This window comes from Peromyscus eremicus, chromosome 17, assembly GCF_949786415.1.
Source record: "Peromyscus eremicus chromosome 17, PerEre_H2_v1, whole genome shotgun sequence".
NCBI lineage: Eukaryota > Metazoa > Chordata > Mammalia > Rodentia > Cricetidae > Peromyscus > Peromyscus eremicus.
In genome coordinates this window covers 33,832,535-33,853,883 of record NC_081433.1, presented here as the reverse complement: position 1 = coordinate 33,853,883, position 21,349 = coordinate 33,832,535, and the positions used below count along the sequence as shown (strand labels likewise).

General features: G+C 42.0%; 1 protein-coding gene across 1 annotated transcript; it reads left to right on the top strand.

The window, feature by feature from the left end:
* Positions 1–10,604: 10,604 nt before the first annotated feature.
* LOC131894118 (probable E3 ubiquitin-protein ligase TRIML1) lies at positions 10,605–20,074 on the top strand. Its single transcript, XM_059244292.1, is given in 7 exon segments — positions 10,605–11,163; positions 11,406–11,501; positions 13,343–13,573; positions 15,524–15,546; positions 15,725–15,822; positions 19,196–19,281; positions 19,283–20,074. Coding segments are annotated over 7 exon segments (1,413 nt in total). The 5' UTR covers positions 10,605–10,737; the 3' UTR covers positions 19,736–20,074.
* The last annotated feature ends 1,275 nt before the right edge of the window (positions 20,075–21,349 follow it).

The following is a 21,349-nucleotide window of genomic DNA, read 5'->3' as shown; positions in this document are numbered from 1 at the left end:
AATTCTAATATATATATACACATATATACATGCTAAATATTTTTCCAGCCTAATAGTCAATAATAGCCTCATAGTCAGTTAATATTTAAATTTCTTGATTTAAAACCTCCCTAAGTAGGGATCTTTTCCATTTACTTTTTGAGAGAAGGTCTAGCACTGGGACCCAAACTAGTCTCTCACACTAGCGTGGTCCTCCAGCCTCAGCCTCTTGAATATCTATGGGACCAGAGGTGTTTGCTATCATGCTTTTTAATTTTAATTTGTTTAAATACATGGTCTCACTACACAGTAGCTATCACTTGATTGGTTATAAAAGCTGGCCTCAAACTTGTGACAGTCTTTCTGTTTCTGACTCTTGTGTGTTAGGATCATAGGCATATACCACCATATTCAGCTGCCATCATAGAATTCTTACTATTAATATTATTAGGTTAGAGCTGGGCAGTGGTGGTGCATGCCTTTAATTCCAGCACTCAGGAGGCAGAGGTAGGGTGGGTCACTATAAGTTTGAGGCCTGTGTGGTCTACAAAGAGAGTTCCAGAACAGTCAGAACGGTTAATACAGAGAAACCCTGTCTTGAAAAACGTGTGTGTGTGTGTGTGTGTGTGTGTGTGTGTGTGTGTGTGTGTCTGTCTGTTTTGTTTTTCTTCTTTGAGTCAGCATCTCATACAGTCAGCTTTTTTGCATCCTGCTTAAAGTTCCATAATGAGCAGGTATCTGCCAGGTTGCTGATGGGAACCTTGTCAGAGGCCCCAAGTATGACACACTGGATTCGTCTTCTCTTGTTAAAGATCTATTTTGATTTCCATGTATATATGTATGTTTGTGTGTTTGTCACATGTGCCTGGGTGTCTGATCTCTTGGATCTGGCATTACAGTGGGTTGGTAACCACCCCGTGGGGGCTGGGATACTAATTCTGGTCCTCTGAAAGAGCAGCAAGTGTTTTTAATCACTGAGCCATCTCTTCAACAGGAATTACTTTCATTTAAGGTTTATTTTTATTTTTTAATTGTTAGCACATGTATGTCTGTGTGGGTCTATGCAGGTCTGAGCAGGTGTCTAAGCAGGCCAGAGGTGTCAAGATGTCCCCGGAGCTACAGTTCATGTGGTAGTAAACCATGTGATGTCAGTGCTGGGAAATGAACAGTGTCTTCTGTAAGAACTGTACATGCTCTGAATTGCTGAGCCATCTTCTTTAGCTCCTGGGAATCACTGAGTTTTTAATTGTGCATTAATGACTCCATGACCTTTGTAGTTTCTACGAATAAAGATTGAAACATCCCTCCCTCCCAACAGCACAGGGCACACACGTACAAGTGTGGGAGTGTGGGCACATGTCATTAAACAGATTCTGCATATCCTTGGCTGTTAATGCACTAGAGTAATTTTTTTCATTTACACCTAGAGTTTGATCCTGACAAAATGATATTTTCTCCACCACATAGGCATCTCTGCTCTATGCAACGTGTCTTCCCAAAACAAACAAGACTCCTCACACTCTGCCAAACCATGTATTACAAATAAGTGTTTTGATTTGTTAGAGCAGAAAATTCAATCATGATTCGACTCAATCCAGATGCTTAGAAAATGTTAATAACCCTACACACACACACACACACACACACACACACACACACACACACCCCAGAGCCAAAGACAGAAGTTTCCAGCAACAACCCAACATGTAGTAAGTATTGAGATAATGCTTTCAAGAAATGACCTTTACTTGATAGGAGGCAGTTTGGGGAAGTGAGGAGATGCTGGGGTTGTGTGGCTATAGCAGCAATGTGCTTTGGGAACAGCAAAATAAGCCTCCTGCACATACTTCTCATTCTAACATTTGGGAAGCTGAGATCAGAAGATCATTGTAAATTTGGGGCTAGTTTGGGCTACACAGTGAGTTCAAGGCAGCCTGGACTGCATAGTGAATTCAAAACCAAGGTGAGCTATATAGTGAGACCTTCCGCTGTCCACACCACCCCGAATCCTTTCTTAGACAGAATGTATGGGCTGCTGGTCCTTGTGGAAACAGATCCCCTCATCAGTGCATTGTGCATTTGGCTGATGCAGGTGTGTTGCTTACCTGATTTTACGTGGAAACAAATTCCAGTGTGCTGCGGGAACAAGGGAGCACAATCCTGTTTAAACCAATGTGATTTTCCAGTTAAACATCCCTCTATTTTGCATGTTGTTTCTAGCCTGCCAGTTGATTTCTCAGTTCAATGGGGCAATTCCCTCAAGTATGCTCTGTAGGTCATTGAACTATGAGTTTCCCCTGCCTTCTATGATCATTAGAGCAGGCACTGTTCAGGCTGGGGATGTAGCTCAATTGGCAGAGTGCTTGCTTTAGATGTAGCTGGGTGGGTGGGGTGTTTGCTTTGCATGCAGTAGGCCTTGGGTTTGATCCCCAGCACTGCAAAAATAAGAAATTTAAAGCTATGCATGATGTCATACACCTCTGACTCCATCTACCTCTCCTGTAGAGACAGAAACGTAAGGAGATCAAGACCAGCTTTGATTATTTAATGGCTTCAAGCTCTACCTGAAGTACACCACTAGGCTCTGTTTCAAACAGCAACAAAATCTAACTTGAGCCTTCTGTTCTGCATGACTTTTAGGGATAGTTATCTATTCTATGCTTTCCAATTGCCTTCTTTTCCTTGTCCTTTTCTTTCTTTCTTTCTTTCTTTCTTTCTTTCTTTCTTTCTTTCTTTCTTCCTTCCTTCCTTCCTTCCTTCCTTCCTTCCTTCCTTTCTTTCTTTCTTTCTTTCTTTCTTTCTTTCTTTCTTTCTTTCTTTCTTTCTTTCTTTCTTTCTTTTATTCTTCCCTCATACAATCCATCCTGACCACAGCCCCCATTCTCTCCTCTGTTTCCTTTCAAAAAAGGGCAGGTATCCCTAGGATATCAACTGAACATGCCATAACAAGATGTTATAAGACTAGGCACAAACCCTCATATCAAGGCTAGACGAGCCAAACCACTAGGAGGAAAAGGGTCTCAAGAGCATAATTGCCTTCTTTTTCAACATTTATTTATTTAGTGTGTGTGTGTGTGTGTGTGTGTGTGTAGGGCTGAGACTGCACCATAGTGTGCCTATATTTAGATAAAAGAACAACTGTGGAAATTTTTTTTTTCATTTACTTTGTGCGTTTGGGGATCAAATTTAGGTTGTCAGACTTGGTGGCAAGTCCCTTTACCTGCCAAGCCATCTTGCTGGCTCCTCAGTTGCCTTCTCGATACAAGGCCTTTATATAAATTTTAGAAAATTCTGCTGATCATTAGACTCATATGTGTATGTACTGACTAGAAATCTCCATTTGAATATCATGCAGGCATCTCAAAGCCATCAAGCCCATATTTCATGTCTATGGATATAAAAATATGCTGTTCTCTCCCTGTGCCATCCAAATCCATCCATCCAGTTAAGCAAGAGTCTTGCTGTTGACCACAAGTGACTATCCCTTTTACAATTCTCTAGTTAATCAACTGCTAGCACTTGTAATCTTCTTTCAGTTTCATTAAGAGAATTCACTCCTTTCTATTCCCACTCCCATCACCCCAGTTCAGCTTTTCCTGAGAATTGCAACCAACTGTCAAGTTGTGTGACATTTTTAATTATTTTGAACCCAACTGTCACAGTCATTAACCTCTGATCACACCAGTCTGTGAATATAAACTTACTCAGAAATGAAATAAAATGCCATCATAGTTTCCCCAGACGACCTAAGTTGTTTTGATAGTGTGATGGTTCGGCTGTGGTTTGCTCCGCAAGGGCTCATGTGTTAGAATTTTGGTTCTTAATGTGAAAGGTGGTTGGATCTTCAGAGGAACTGAAGCCATTCTCCGGGGATGTCTTCAGCAGTTCTCACAAACAGGGCTGTCCTAACTGGAGTCTGACACTGTACTGCTGCCTGCATTTCTGGCTGATCATACCATCTCTTGCCATCATGCATACAGCAGGTATCAGTTAGCTTTCCAGCCAATGCCTTCAGCAAATACCAGAGACAACTGGGAGATAAAATGGTTACTTAGGTTCACCTGTTCCAGGCTGTCATCAGTTGGCCTTGCTTTTGAGTCTGTGGCCATGATGATGGGAGCTCTTGCAGAGGAAAACCAATTCACCTCATGGCTGGGAAGCAGGAATGAAAAGAGACCAGGCCCTCACAGTCCCCTCATGGGCATACTCCCTAAACCTAAGATGCCATCCCCAGTAGCCTGCACTTCTATTTTTTAAAAAACAGATTTTTATTTTATTTTTAATTTTAATTTTTTGTTTTTTCAAGACAGGGTTTCTCTGCGTAGTTTTGGTGCCTGTCCTGGGTCTCACTCTGTAGACCAGGCTGGCCTCGAACTCACAGAGATCCACCTGCCTCTGCCTCCCGAGTGCTGGGATTAAAGACGTGTGCCACCATTGCCCAGCTAGACTACCCTTCTTAATTGGGGAGGAAGCTTTTCATACGCCAACCTTTGGGAGGACATCCAAGACCCGACAGAGCTCTAGCATTAGGCACAATGCTATCTGCGGCCAGGCCTTCGTCCAAAGGCTCAACTAAGGAGCTCACCTAATCCTGGACTTGTCAGCCTCCAAAAGTAACAGTTTAGGAAATGTCTTTTCACTCTTCTTCCCCTCCCGCTTTTCCTCTTCCTCTTCTCTTCCTGCCACCCACCGTTTCCTTCCCCCCATATTACTTTTTCTCCTCCTCTTCTTCCTCCTCCTCCTTGGCAGTACCAGAGATCGAATTTAGGGATTTGAGCATGCTTAGCAAGCTGAGCTATATTGCCAGTCCCTCATCCTCTTTTTAATTTTTGTGACAAACTCCTGCTGAGTCACCCAGGTGGACCTTAAACTTGTGATCCTGCTGACTCAGCTACCTTGGGTCACAGTCCTGTGTTGAGGCCTGGCTAATCTCTCTCTCTCTCTCTCTCTCTCTCTCTCTCTCTCTCTCTCTCTCTCTCTCTCTCTCTCTCTCTCCTCTCCTTACATCCTCCACCTTTCTTCCTAACACTCTGCCTTAGGTTTCTCATGATAACAACATCAAATAATACAAAGTGGCATTCTAGGAAATGATGGTTATAAAATTAATCAAATTATTGATCAAAGTGGGCACGGTAGCACACATCTATAATCCCAGAATTTGAGAGCTGAGGAGGACCAAGAGTTCAAGGCCTTTAGTACAAGAAAACTGATTCACTATCATCTGTAATTCTGTGAACTTAACAATGGTGGCTTTGTTATTTTCCTTTCTCCAGACCTGAAACAGGGTGGAAAAAGTGATTTTCTTTTTTTTTTTAAGATTTATTTATTTTATGCAGGAGGGCTCTATCCGCATGGACAACTTTATGGCAGAAGAGGGCATCAGATCCCACGAGAGATGGTTGTGAGCCACCATGTGGGTGCTGGGAATTGAACTCAGGACATCTAGAAGAGCAGCCAGTGCTCTTAACCACTGAGCCATCTCTCCAGCCCCTAAAAGTGATTTTCTTTAAAGAGAAAGAGAACATGAAGTGGATGGATAGGGAAGTGGGGAGGATTTAGGAGGTTTGGAGAAGGGGAAGAATATAATCAATGTATTACATGGAAACAATTTAAATGAAAGAATAAATTGATGGTTAAATAAAAAATGATGCTCTCTTCTGAGTTTCTATTGCAATACATCCTCTACCTCAGCTACCTGAGTGCACGGATTACCACAGTGCCCGTCCTGGACCTGACTTTCAACATCAGGCATTTGTTAGCTCTTGAGATAGCACATGTTTCATCTTTGGATACATACCTGATAGAGAAGTTGTCTGAGCTATTAAATCTTCTACCCTAGACCTAGCATGTTGAGAACTCTGTAATAAGGGAGAAGCTGGATGCTTTTGGCAGAAGGCTGTGTAAAACCATGTTCTAGAGATTAGCCTCGACATACCTAGCAATCCAGCCTTCAGTGGTAGGTCATTTTATGAGTTGCAGACTTGATCCAAAGTTTTATAGTGTTAGAATCACCCAGAGAATGATTATATCAATTTTGTTGCCTAAATTTTCAGCTTCCGAGTTTTCTAGTACACCAGAATCACCAGAGGTCTGGTTAAAGCTAGAGCGATCGGCCCTCACTCCAGACTTTGTGATTCAGTTAGGTTGAGGGTTGGCCTACATGGTTGTGTTTCCAGCAAACTCCAGACAACATTGAGCACCACTAATTGAGTCCTCCATGCCAATTCAGTTCTCTCTCTCTTCCTTTCCCTTTCAAGGTGCCTCATACACAGAGTTAAGATGGGGAGTTACCACACTATGGGAGTTAACTTGCAAGGGACAATGATGGTGTGTCTAGATGCAGCACACAGACATCCAGTCTCCAAGGGAAGTTGGCGTCAACATGAACTTGACATCTGTGTCCTGGCCCAGACTGTGAACACAAAACATGTTTTAAGTCTCAAGAATTGTTTCTTTTTGAAAGACAAGGTTCTTTGGTTGGCCTGGAACTCATCACATCACCCAGGTTAGACTATAACTTGCAGCGATCACCCTGCCTCTGCCTTCTGATGCAGGGGCTACATGAGTGTGCCACAGTTTCTGCATAAGGATTTCAATCTTCTGGGTTGCACTTCCACAAACATCTTTGAGTTTCCAAGTCACATGGCTTATGCTCCTTGTGTCACAGATCCTTAGGGGCCTCTATTTCTTAGTTGTTAAGTGAACTAGGTTTAGAATTAAGACAGAATTTTGTTGGGGAATATTATTTTAATTATTTTAAGGTGTGTTACTTTTGTTTATATTGCATTTATTTAACTCTGTGAAGCTGTGTTACTTTGCCTGTCTAAAACACCTGACTGGTGTAATACAGAGCTGAATGGCCAATAGCAAGGCAGGAGAAAGGATAGGTGGGGCTGGCAGGCAGTGAGAATATATAGAAGACAAAATCTGGGGGAAGGAGATCTAGGAGCCAGAGAAGGAGGAGGACATCAGGGGCCAGCCACCCAGCCACATAGCCAGTCACAGAGTAAGAGTGAAAGTACAGTTACAGAAGTAAGAAAAAGAAAAAGGCCAGAGACAAAAGATAGATGGGATAATTTAAGTTAAGGAAAGCTGGCAAGAAATAAGCCAAGCTAAGGCCAGGCATTTATAGTTAAGAATAAGCCTCTGTGTGTGATTTACCTGGGAGCTGGGTGGTGAGCCCTTCAAAAGAGTAAAAAAACAACCAAAAATAGAATTTTCAACACTTTCCTAAATGGCCCAAAACACATTTCTCCCATTTTGTATTATTTATACAGAGTGGCATTCTCAGAATTGATGAGTATGAAATCAAAACATTGATCAAACTGGGAATGGATGTGCACATTTATAATCCTAAAACTTGAGAGGTGAGGCAGGAAGATCTGGAGTTCAAGGCCAGCCTAAGCTACATAACAAGTCTGAAGAGCCTGGGCTACATGTGCTTCTAAAAAAAAAACAAAACAGAAACAAAGCAAAAACCAGAATAAATAAATATATAAATAGATAACCTCCGAAAAACATTGAACATGCTGTAGTCCTGCAGTATCAATTATCCAGTTAAGATTTATTCCTTATGCAGAAATGCACATCCATTTCATTAATATAAAAATTTGTTTTCATATTTCATAAATGGTAAAATTGTATTATAACAAAGAGCTGCTTAAACACATTTTGTTATGATTTATCATCAGTAAATGTTTGATTTGCATACTTATTTTTATATCTATTTTCCTAGGGTTATACAAATTTCTTGGGCAAAACAGTGTTGCAAAGTAGAAAAAAGTTAAGAAGCCTTGGTCTAAAATACAAACACATATAAAAATAAATGAAAAAATAAGCCAATATGGTGACAAAGCAAAGTAAGCTGAAATTCATAATTTGGAGGAACATACACACACACAAGCACACAGGCTTTCATTTGGAATGCATATTGGGTAAGTTGCTTGTAGAGACTCAACTTTTATTTTTCCAGATGGCTATGCTCACTTGTCCTAAATCATTTATTGAATAATCTATCTTTTCCGGAATGATATGAAATGACAGTTGTATTTTTAAAACTAGGCTTTCATACAGGATATTTTCCAAATAAGCTCAATCTTGCCCACCCCCCATCCCCGTCCGGTATTGCAAGGCCTTATTATAACTTTGAAGTTATTTTTTTTTCCTACAGTTCCAACCTTAGACACATCTGGGTGACAGTTGTCACCATGGGATATCTATCCCTAGTATTACGTCATCACATACTGCAAAGGAAGATACTTGAGGTGCTGGTCTCCGGAGTCATGACCCAGTGCCTGGAGGGGTTGCAGAGGAAATTTTAGGAGGGCTGGGTCACTCTGTGAATTTAGCACATCTCTGAACAAAGTCTACCCAGTGTGTTCAGAGAAATGATAAAGTCTGTATTCCCAAGAAAGAGTTGTGTCATTGGGTGTAACCCTCATGCCTTCATGACTCCTGTCCATTTTACTTCTGATTTCATCAGAGAGAATTCCTTTATTTGAAATAATTGGAGTTTTTCGTGTTAAAGTCAACAAACGAGATGCCGTGTAGTGCGCGGACCAAAGAGAATGACCTCTTTGGTAAAAAGAGTAGATCCATTCTTCCTGTTCTGATCTGACCTAAGCACGGAGGTTCCGTGCTCCTTATTTGAGCATCGGTTTGCATCTTCATCTTTACAAGGCAGTTTGGGTACTAAGATTGTTCTACTTCCAGACAAGTAGAAGACTGCACCTGCGTAGTAATGTGACTCCTCTCTTTGCTCATTTAAAACATTTGTTTTTAATGTTTTGAGATAGAGTCTCACTATGCTGCAGGATGGCCTGGCCTGGACCTTCCCCTGTAGCCCAGGTTGGCCTATAACCAGCAATCATCGTGGTGCAGCCTCCCGAGTGCTAGAATTATGGGCATGGTTCATCATACTTCATTTGAAAACTTCCTTATGTTGATCCCTGGATTTGTGGGAAAAAACTCTCCTGGTCAGAAATAAATAACAAACAGTTATTAACTTACAAAGCTCATAAAGGGCAAGTGTTTATTTGGAAGAAGGATTTGCAACTGGAACAGTAGTGTGAATTGAAAGTAGAACACGCCAGTCTCTTAATTCCAGATTAGAATGTGGGCTTTATGATGTACTCCAACTCAACTGTGAGACTTGCCCTAATGACTCCTTCTAGGTTGGGCTGTGAATTACATTGAATGGTGGTAGCATTTCCCAAATCCTTTTTCCTATAATGGCATTTAAGTTAGTGTTTTGCAGATTTATTTTTTTGGAAGACTTTTGCTTATGACTAATTCCTAACAGTTAGTGTAGAAGCTGTGCCCATGTAGCAGCCTGGAAGTCACCTCAGTCATAGTGCTTTTATGGTACCTCCCAGATGTCACCCCTAATCCTGTGGAAAAACAACACAGCTCTTCTATGGTTTGTTTAAATCCTAATTTTTAGAAATAGTGTATAAATGGCATATGTTAAAACATTGGAATCAATGTCTTCGCCCTGGATCTCCACCACCAGGCCAAGAAGTGATGGATCAATGACTTCAGAAAGGTGAGTTCTGGATAGTCATGTTGAAGATAAGACAACACCTAATATCCTATTGGAGGTGAGTGGGAAAGAAGGATCAATTCTTAAAAGTCAGCACACAAGGTTAATGGGATCACTTTGATAATATAGCCATACAGAAGGTTGCCAAGCTGGATAGCACCAGGTCAAGAATATAAATATGGTTTGGTGAACCTAGTGGAACTTAAGAAACACTTTCTAGCAAATAGCATGTGAAAAGGAGGCATGACAAGAAGGATTCATGATCACATGACACTGTGAATGTACAGCACTTGGCACTAATCATAGCAGTCACTGTACATCAGTTGCTATACATTAACTTTTTCATAGATTGAAAGAAAAGTGTCTACTCACTGGGTTTCTGCCAAGTAAGAAATGAAAGAGAATAAGGCAGTTTATGACTAGTTTGAACATTGCTGGAAGATGAAAACAAGCAAACAAAATTATATTTATACCAAGATACAATTTTTTTTCTATCCATCCCATGGTGCAATGGTTTTTTGAGGTAATGTTCAAGAATATCACTTGAACTACTTTTCATGGCAGAGGGGTGAGCATCATGGTCTTTCAGGGCTGAGTGATAAGCATAACTGTTAATTCATTGTACATCTGAGGTCAAGGAATAGTTCAGTGGTATAGTTCTTTGTTAGGACGAATGCAATCAAACAAATGCAGAGTACATAATCACTGTGCTGGAAGCTTAAGCATTTGTTAGGCAGAGAAAAAGGATATATGTTGTTGTTGTCTTCTTCCCTAACTAGTTTTCTTGAGTGCAGTCTCCTGAAAGATTTAGACCACACTTCCTATTCATGTAGCAGAGGCTGCCACAATCTTTGTGCTGATTTGCATTAAGTAATTAACCCTCTGAGCCCCAAACCTATGTGTTTAAATGGTTTCATGATGTTGTTTATGTACAGGAACTAACAAAAAAAAAATCCCAACTATATTGGATCCCCAGCATCTAGCATGTGGCATACATAGAATAGATTCAATAAAAGTTTGGGGTTGGCGATGAGTCAGTGCCCAGGAGTTCCACATTAAGTCACAATTGGCTTTGTGCTGGAGAATACATACCATTTGGTGTAATCAGGCACAGAGGAGAGCAAGAGTTTCTTGTAACAACAACACAGCACCTGATCACCCCGTTGTGACTGAAGAGGACTTCCGTAATCCCGGACTAGAAGCATAGCCTTGATCTGATGTCCATCCAAGAGAAAACATCCACCTCAGATTTGATGGAGAGCCTTCGAGAAGAGCTCACCTGTTTCATCTGCCTGGACTATTTCAACAGTCCGGTGACCACCGAGTGTGGGCACAGCTTCTGTCTGATGTGTCTCCTCAAGAGCTGGGAGGAGCATAACACACCTTTGTCTTGTCCTGAGTGCTGGAGGACTTTGGGAGCGCCTCATTTCCAAGCTAATGAGCGACTGGGGAGACTGGCTAGCATTGGCAGGCAGCTGAGATCCCAGGTCCTGCAGAGCGAGGATGAACAGAGCAGCTGTGGAAGAACGCCAGGAGCCAGTAGGGTGTTCTCTGATGATGAGCAGAGTGTAATTAATTTCTCAACTCAAAGTCATGGGATAAACAGGGCATATTTCTCAAGCGAGGCCGAGGAGCAACACAAAGTAAGTTGGGTTGTTCAGTGTCAAACCTCCAAGCACATAACTGCACCCATCCCTTAATTCATAGTGGCTTCTGTCAGTGACAGGTATGGGCATAAATCTTCAGGTAGCACACTACAAACTAACTTGGATCCCACTTCCACCCTTTCTTTGAGAGTCTCTGTCATCTTCCAGTGACTAGTGTTCTGGATCTTTTTACCACTGGGTACCCTACTGTTTGCCAAGGGGTTTACTTTTTATTGCAGGAAAAACTCCAGGATATCCTCAGTCTTTTACGAAAAAAAAAGAAGGAAGCCCAGGCTATACTGAACCATGAGAAGGAGCGAGTGATGCTGTGTAAGGTCAGTGTCTGTCTATGTTTGGTCTTGGGTGTGAGCTACCTCGTGCAATATCAGGGAGAAAGGACCATTTTGCGTCCAGCTTTTGGGCTGCCTGCCTCTCTGTGTTCACCTAGGAACATTACAGTTCTGTTCAACTTTTCTCACCACAGGTACATTTACTTCTCCTTGTTGTATCTTCCTTGGCTAGCCTCTATGATGACTCTGATGAATAGTATTCAAAATCCAAGCAACAGATTTGCAAGACAGGGTGGAAGCCATTTTAAAAACAAGTCTCTCAAATGCTTAGGGAAAAATTGCATGCAAATTAAAAGAAATAAAGCAGAAGGGACAATAATGGCAGAATAGTAGATTGAAGCATACTGGAATGAATGCCTAAAGTTAGTCACAGATTTGGACTTGAATTGCCTAGCAGTTAAAAGAAAGAATTAAATGTTTAATATGGCACAGTGTAGATGTTAGGATGTAATATGGCTCAGTGGGTTAAAAACAAAACAAAACAAAACAAAAACACTTGCCATGCAAGGCTGATGACCTGAGTTTGGACATTCAGAACCCACAAAGAAGTCAGAAGGACAAGTATTTGTAACCCCTTGTGGGAGACAGAGACATGACAATCCCCAGAAGCTCATAGACAGGAGAGCCTGGTGTACACAGCAGTGAACAAGGAGACCCTGTCTCAAACAAGGTTGACTGTAAAGACCGATTACACCTGAGGCTATCTATGGTCTGTACACATGCACTGTGGCACACACACACACACACACACACACACACACACACACACACACCCCTATATCCTCGTGCAGTTGAAGTGAATATTTGAATTTCCCAGTAGACTCAGAGGAAGGTTGTTTTGTTTAGGCTCTCCCTAAGTAGCCCAGGCTAGCCTCGAACTCCTGTTTTATTTATTTGTTTTTTTTTTTTTTTCCCCTGTCTTAGCCCCTCCAAGTGCTGGAAATTCAGGTGTGGTATATCACCATGCACGATAGACTTTGAGTTTTTTGTTTTGTGAGACGTAGTTTTGCTGAATGATCCAGGCTGCTCAGGAACTCACGATGTAGATGAACCGGGTGACCGCAAATTTTGCATTCGTCCTCCGACCTCTAGAGGCCTCTGCTTCCTGAATGTTGGTTTTACAGTCATGTGCCACATGCCGGCTTAGATCTAGAATTTAAGTGCAACTCTTTGTGATGTATTTCTAGTATGTTATCTGATGCCAAGTTTGTTTTTAAAATCAATATTTGTCAAATAACGTACACATACATCTTTCATATTTTTTCTCCTTTTAAATTTCATTTTCATAATTTTTCTCCTTTTAATTTTAATTTTACTTTCAAAATTTTTCCTCTTTTATATTTTATTTTATTTTCTCCTGGTATAGTGGCACACGCCTTTAATCCCAACACTCGGCAGAAGGAAGTAGGTCTCTGTGAATTCGAGGCTAGCCTGGTCTGCATAGTGAGTTCCAGGACAGCCCGAGCTACATAGTGAGACCTTGTCTCAAAAAAAACAAAAGACAAAATTGTTTTCCTTGTATTTTCAGTCAGTGTTGATTACTATGTGTCATACTTTTTGATTTTTTGTTGCTGTTGTTCTTGCAGTAGAAAAGACAGTTCTTAGCTTAGAAAATCTGATAGTGTTGACTGTTGTGGACATACATACCTTTCAAAACTTCACTCTTCATCCATCTTGTCAATGTAAGGTATACATTATAGGAGTGTTTCTGTTGCTAACATTGTGTGTGTGTGTGTGTGTGTATACACGCGCGCATGCATGCATGCATGCATGCATATCCAAGCACATGGGTATGCTCGAGCATTTCTGCGCATGTGTGATAGCAGGAGGAGACAAAGACGTGCAAGCAGGTCGTGGTGTCTGAATACATGAAGATGCACCAGTTCCTGAAGGAAGAGGAGCAGCTCCAGCTTCAGCTCCTGGAGAAGGAGGAAAAAGCGAACTTCAAGAAGCTGAGGGAAAACGAGATCCACCTGACCAAGCAAGTCAAACGCCTCAGCAAAATGATTGGGCGGATGGAGTTCACCTGTCAGAACTTGACTTTGGAGTCTTTTGAGGTGAGGCAAACTTCATGAGGACACTAGGGAACATTAATGGGGAAAAGAAAATGCATGGTGGCCCGTTGTATTTCCAGCCATCGGAAATACATTTTTCTGTATTCATCCGAAAAATTAAGTCTGCCTTAAACATAGTTTTCCTAAGGGAACTGATTTTCTGTGTAGGAAAAATTCTTGACAAGGAGGAAAAACCAAACAATAAGGAAAAAAAAAACTTGCCCAGAGATAACTATAGTTTCTTCTGGAGCTACCTGTCCAAACTCAGCTTTGTCCAGTAATTCGTTATTTATTTGTAAGTTGCTGGGTGTGGCCAATTCACTCCTCTCAAAGATCTGGTGAAGGTGAACACTGGTGTCATGTAGCCTACAGGTGATTGTCATCTACAAAACGGACCTGGAGTAGCAAATATTTCCTCATCAGACGCATGGCAGTTAAGGAGAGATGCTTGTACTAGAGTGAACAGGTGGCAGAACCCATGTGGTCCTGGGGCCAAGTCCACAGTTCTGTCTTCGCCTACTGCCTTCCCTAGGCTACTGCACTCATTAGCGTCATCTCGGTCATAAGACATGGGACCCACTTCAGCTTCAAGTTCATTCACGATCAGATTCTACAGAGTGCCATCTAGTTTTGTGTCTTCGGAATGACTAAATGACATGAAAAAAAAAAAAAAAAAAAAAAAAAAAGGAAAGCATGGCCTTGGTCTCAGCTTTCCCTGAATCATTTTTCTTTGCTCATCTCTGGTTCTGGGACATGAGGTTAATATTTGGCTTCAGTCTGAACAAGGGAAGTGGGACTTAGGAGTCCCACTTTTCTCTGAGCATACATTGGCAGGAAGTTAATGGTTGCTGGAGGTGGAAGAAACATTTTTTTCTTTTCTTTTCTTTCCTTTTTTTTTTTCTTTCGAGTCAGGGTTTCTCTGTGTAGCTTTGCACCTTTCCTGGAACTCACTCTATAGCTCAGGTTGGCCTTGAACTCACAGAGATCCACCTGCCTCTGCCTCTTGAGAGCTGGGATTAAAGGCGTGCGCCACCACCACTGCCTGGCTGAGACATTTTTTTTCAATGATGTAGCCACTAGCAAGCTGCCCATGTTCTGTAAATAATCTCTTACCCATGCCCCCATAAAGAACCCTAATTAAACTCATCGGGTTATCAAACAAACAAACAAACAAGTCATGTGAGTAGAATTGTGGGCATGTTGGGAAGAGGAAGGGGATGAATAAGAGGACAAGATCAGAACGCCTTATTTGCATATGTGAATACATCAAAATATATTATGTACTAGCATGAAAATGTCAGGATGTAACCATTATTATGCATAACAAATATGCTAATGAAGTTAAAACACATTTAAAAAAAAGACTTTTTAAGAGGCAACAAGAGATTGCTTAGTGGGTAAGGTGATTGCTGTCAAGGCTAACCACCTGAATTCTGCCCATGGCTGGGATTCATGTGATCGAAGCACAGACTTCCCTTAGCTCTCCTCTCACCTCCGTATTCGTGCATTGGCAAAGGACCTTTGCTCTATATGATAAGGTGCTATTTTTGTTTAATTAAAAGCATGGATGAGAAAAAAAAAAGAACAAACTATTCTCTGCTCGGTATGAGAAACATCTCGTGTTCATTAAAAACCATCCCTAAATCCCAGCACTCGGGAGGCAGAGCCAGGCGGATCTCTGTGAGTTTGAGGCCAGCCTGGGCTACCAAGTGAGCGCCAGGAAAGGCACAAAGCTACACAGAGAAACCCTGTCTTGAAAAACCAAAAAAAACAAAAAAACAAAAAAAACAAAACCATCCCTAGAAGAAGCCAGGCCTTGACTCTCCTACCCTGTCTGTTACACCGTCTGTTACACAGGACCATGAAAGTAGATTCTGTGAAATGAGCATGGATTCAATGTTCGATAGTGATTGACATGAACAGATAGTAACCTTCTTCTCTTTATATCCTTAGGAAGTCAGAGGAGCCATGGATCGGTAGGTTTCCATCACGTCTCTAGTGGGTACCATATGGAGATCTGGTGCCGATGAAATAGGGATGATGTGGGGATGAGGATGTGGATGTTGTTGGGGAGAGATGATAAGGACCACTAGGTTGGACTAGGTCATGTAGTACGTGCCAAGGAGAGACTGAGGCTCCCTTTTCTCTTGGAAGGTGTGAGCTGCTGTTGCTTCAGTGTCCAGAGACCACCATCACGGAACTGAGCCTGTGCCGCACCACTGGGATGAGGGATATGCTGAGAAAATTCAGCAGTAAGTCCGCCTCCTTGTCACATGTCCAGAGATTTCCGTAGTTAAGTTCAGCACATGTTGTGGGCACCACTGAGCTCCTGGCATCAAATATATTCGGACATAAGGCTCCCAGGGACAGGATCCTGAGCCAGCGCTAAGCACCGAGTTACAAACACTGCCTACATTGAGCCAAGAGGCAGGGAGCCTTGCTTGAGGTTGTCAGGCTCTGCTTGATGTCAAAGGGTTCTGTTCCTGCTTTTGTCGCCTTGTTCTGTGACGTGCACACACCACACACACCACATACAATAATCCTCATGCGGAGGAGGATCCTGCTTTGTGAGCTCTCTCTCTGTGTTAGGATAGAAGCTAGGTTAAATTCTTTTGTTTTAATCTTTTTTGTGCAGGCAGGCAGTGAGAGTGATTGTTGTGTGTGTGTGTGTGTGTGTGTGTGTGTGTGTGTGTGTGTGTGTGTGTGTTCAGGTGTATGTGCCATTCAGTGGGTATAGATAGAGGTCACAAGACAACCTTGAGTGTTAGTCTTTGACTCTGTTTGAGGCAGGTCCTTCTATTAGTCATACCCAGATACTTTGGGAATACATTTGAATAGAAATTGTCTAAGTTGGATTGCTATCCGTAATGGTAAACTACCGCCATTGTTCAAAGGTGGAGGCATGTAGAGCCTGATGCATATTGGGGTACAGGGCATCCTGCGGTTACTAGGTACATTGATTGGAGAGGGGTGTGTGCACACAGTGCATACAGATGAAGTCCATTATTACAAGAGGGTGTGTATGGAAAACAACTCAAAACCAAATGGGGCCCCAAACTTGACTGCTTGTTTGCCTGCTTCAATGGGGGTAAGTTACCCATCAGGAGTCAGTGAAATTTTGAGGTCTCTCATGTGATTTCCTCATGGGTGAGTGGAGATAAAGCTCCCAGGAGCTCATAGATGCTTTATGATGTTGTCACTGTTGTGCTAACTCCCACAAAGCTGCATTTGACCATGCATGGTATGGTGAACAATATGAATAGAATTTTGCTGTTATCATATGCAATGATTTTTGTAATCTTAGTAGTTAGTCTCTAAGAATTTCAATTTTTAAATTTGTTTTTATTTAATTGTTATGCATTTATTAAATAAGAGCCCAGGCTGACCTAGAACTCCCTATGTAGTCAAGGATAATCTTGAATTTCTGATCCTCCTGATTCCACTTCCAAAGTGTTGTGACGACAAGTTTGTTTGACCACACCAGGTTTTGTGCGCTGCTGGGGATTGAACCCAGGGCTTTGTGCACATTAGGCAGGCATTCTACCAACAGTGCGACACCTCCAGCCCTTCCTTCCAATTTGTTTTCCTAATTTTTTTTTAAAAAGATTTGCTCTTAACTATGTGTATATGTGTATGCCTGTGTGTGGGTGCACATGAATTCAGGTACCCAAGGAGGCCAGAGATGTCAGATCCCCTGGAGATGGTATTTCAGGGAGTTGTGAGCTACCACGCAGGAGTGTTGGGGTATAACTCAGGTCCTCTGGAAGAACACCATGTACTTTTAACCACAGAGCCATCTCTCTAGCCCTTGTTATTTTATTTATTTGTTTGTTTGTTTGTTTGTTTATTTACTTGACAGAGTCTTGTTATGTAGCCCAGGCTGGCCTCATTCAAATTAAAGGCAGTCTTTCGGCTGCAGCCTTTCAAGTATTGGGATTACAGGCCTGTGCCATCTGGTCTGGGTTAACTTTTAAATTATTATTATTATTATAACTACTATTGCAGCATTGGGGATTGCCCCCAGGGCCCTGTGGATGAGAGGCAAGTACTCTATCCTTGAGCTCTATCTCTATGCCGATTTTTAAAAATTTAAATTATTATTATTATAATAGTTGAGACAAGGTCTCAGGGAGCCCAGGCTGGCCTCCAGTTCACTATGTAACTGAAGAAGACCTTACACTCTGACTCCTCTAGCTCCTACCTCCTGAGTGCAGAGATTACAGTATACGGCCTCCACACCTGGCTAGTTTCTATACGTGTATGTATACACACATGTATACATACATATATACACATATGTATTTAATAAAACTATACTAATATACATGAAAAATTATGATTGCCACAATGGTTAAATGCATCAATGCATCGGAAATGATTTACATTTTAGAAGGAGTGCAACTAATGTTAATACCTGTCTGTCTCCTTTCAGAACTGCAGAAATCCTGCCATGGCTAACAGCAAGGGCATCCTTGTATCTTGTTTAGGAAACCACTTTTCTTATACTTCTAGGTTCCTCTCACCATCACGAGTGTGCAGTCTCTCTGCACATGGGTCTATTCTTTCTGATAACTTCACTATCTGTAAGAAATGAGCCCAAAGATTCTGTTCTGTTTTTTGTTTATTTTGAGATAGGGTCTCATTACATATTCCAGGCTAGCCTTAACTTATGGCAATCCTCATACCTAAGATTCCTAAGTATTGGGATTACTGACATAAGATACCAAGTGTAGCTAGAGGTGGATCTTTTCTTTTCTTTCTTTTCTTTTTTTGAGACAGGGTTTTTCTGTGTAGCCCTGGCTGTCTTGGAACTTGAGTGCAGACCAGGCTGGCCTTGAACTCACAGAGATATTGTCTCTGCCTCCTGGTGCTGGGATTAAAGGCATGAGCCACCACCACCACCAGGATGTACCTTTTCTTTTCTCAAGAAGGCTATCTCTGGGCTGGAGGGATGGCTCAGCGGTTAAGAACACTGCTTGTTCTTCCAGAAGTCCTGAGTTCAATTCCCAGCAACCACATGGTGGCTCCCAACTACCTGTAATGAGATCTGGTATCCTCTTCTGGTCTACAGGTATACATGCAGATAGAGCACTGTATACATAATAAATAAATCTTTTTTAAAAAAAAGGGCTATCTCAGCAAACTCACTGAAATTACATTTAAAATCCTTTTTGTTGATTTTGAAATAGGGTCTTACACTATAAAGCAGGCTGGTCTTGAACTCACTACATAGAACAGTTTGGCCTCAAATTTGGTTCTGAAACCAGATATTGCTGTGTAGCCCAGGCTATCCTTCCACCCACTATATAGTCCAGGCTGGCTTTGGACTCCTACACTCTTGCTTTAGTCTTATGAATGCTGCAATTGTTTGCCTGGCTAACACCTAAGTTACATTTAAAGAATAGGCCTAGCTAAGCTTGGTAGTCATGTCTAAATCCCAGCAATGAAAATGCTAACGTGGGACTGAACTGCCAAGTTCAAGTCCAGCCTGGGCTACTTGGTTAGGTCCTGTCTCAAACACAAATACATAATAACAGGACTAGCTATTAAGAATTTATCTTAAAATGAATATAAATGGGAGGTTTCCAAGGATGTCAGATGATTCACTCTTTTCTCTTCTTGCAGCAGATGTAACTCTAGATCCAGCCACAGCCAATGCCTACCTAGTTTTGTCGGATGATCTGAAAAGTGTGAGATATGGAGGAACCAGGGCAGCAATTACCTGACAACCCAGAAAGATTTGATCAGTCTGCAACTGTGTTGGGAGCGCAGATCTTCACCTGTGGGAGGCACTACTGGGAGGTGGAAGTGGGAAACAAGACTGAGTGGGAAGTGGGCATCTGCAAGGACTCTGTGATCAGAAAGGGGAATCTCCCCAAACCCCCTGGGGACCTCTTCTCACTTATAGGCTTAAAAATTGGCGATGATTACAGTCTCTGGGTTTCATCGCCTTTGAAAGGTCAACACGTCCGAGAGCCTGTGCATAAGGTCGGTGTGTTCTTGGACTATGAGTCTGGACATATAGCATTCTACAACGTGACAGATGAGTCCCTCATCTACAGCTTCCCATCAAACTCTTTCCACGAAGCTCTCAGACCCATCTTCTCCCCTTGTCTTCCAAACGAAGGGACAAACACAGACCCTCTTATCATCTGCCACATCTGAGGGACATGCCCTGAGCCTTCAAAGACAAGGGCACGGACCAGCCTAATCATTGAGATGGTAAGTGCGTTCAAAGCCTTCACGCATCAGATGATCTGAAAAGAAAAAAAAAAGAAAATCCTCCCTCCCTAAAGACTTCCCACCAACCCAGTTCTGCAATGAAGAGTCGATTAAAAATCTATTCAACACCAAGAACAGAAAGCTGTTACCCTGCCTTTAACCCAGTTGGTTACATGAGCTACCTCGTGTGTGCTGGCCACACACCGTACAGCACTGTTACAGTCCTCTTTTACCTGTTTGTCTGTCGTAGGCCAGTTTGATAAATACACATCATTTTTTTTTTCAGTCTGCTTATTTGCTTTTCCAGCACTGTGCAGCTTGGGTTCTTATCTACCATGTATAGCTTTACCTGAGCGGCCACCTCAAGAGTGAGCTCCTCCATCTAGAGTGGGTGATGGAGACTTAGGACTCAGCCTCCTCTGAAAAACTACTTTTTTCCCACGAGGCCCAGAGTCCTCATCCTCAGGAAGGCTTACAAGTTTAGAATGTTGTTTAGATTTGTTTTGATCATCAAGACCATTCATGTGACTTTGATCTTAAGAGCCTAGAATTTTCTGTGGTTTATTGCAGCTAAAGGTCTGATCAATAAACGTATCGAGGTGGTAGATGCCAAATGGCTTGGGTTTTAGCTGAGGGTGTTGGCTGTACTTCTGATACTTGCTAAGAGCATAAGTCTTTTAGTCACTGGAAGGTGGATGCTAGCCTTTCTGTCTCAGACTGCCAGAGTCTGGGAGGATGGAAATGTGTTCAGGTGAAAATCCTTTGGGTGGATCTCATATCACCTGCTGGAAGAGGTCTGCAGCATGCACCCCATTTCTGTGGTCTTTACCTTTGGCATTTTTCTGTTCATCCTTTTTTATAGAAATCTACGTTACATTGAAGAATGTCACCAATCATAATGTCATAGAAAAGACAAGCCAGCCATTAGGACTTGACCACCACATAGCTGCCTAATTAAAGGTTTTCAGGGGGAAAATGTCATGGGTTTTTTTCTAAAATAGAAACTAGACGAGAGAGAGGGAGAGACGAGAGATGAGAAAGAGAGAGCGAGAGAGCGAGCAAGAGAAGAGAGAGAATCTTAATCTTGAGCTGGGCATAGTGGTGCATACCTGTAATCACTGTAATCACAACATGGATAGAGGGAGGAGGATCAGGAATTCAAAATCAGTTTTGATTACACAGCGAGTTTGAGGCCAGCCGAGGCTTCATGGAACTTGTTTCAACAACAATAAAACAAACAAACCCTATTTACTCAGCATGCAAGGCCCACATGAAGTCAGTAACTTAGGTTTGTGTTACGGTTCATATTCATCCCCTTCATCGACTAAATCTATTTTCTCTCTCTCTCTCTTTCTCTCTCTCTCTCTCCCTCTCTCTCTCTCTCTCTCTCTCCTCTCTCTCTCTCTCTCTCTCTCTCTCTCTCTCTCTCTCCTCTCTCTCTCTCTTCTCTCTCTCTCCTCCTCCTCTCTCTCTCCTCTTTCTCTCTTCTCTCTCTCTCTCTCTCTCTCTCTCTCTCTCTCTCTCTCTCTCTCTCTTCTCCTCTCTCTCTCTCCTCTC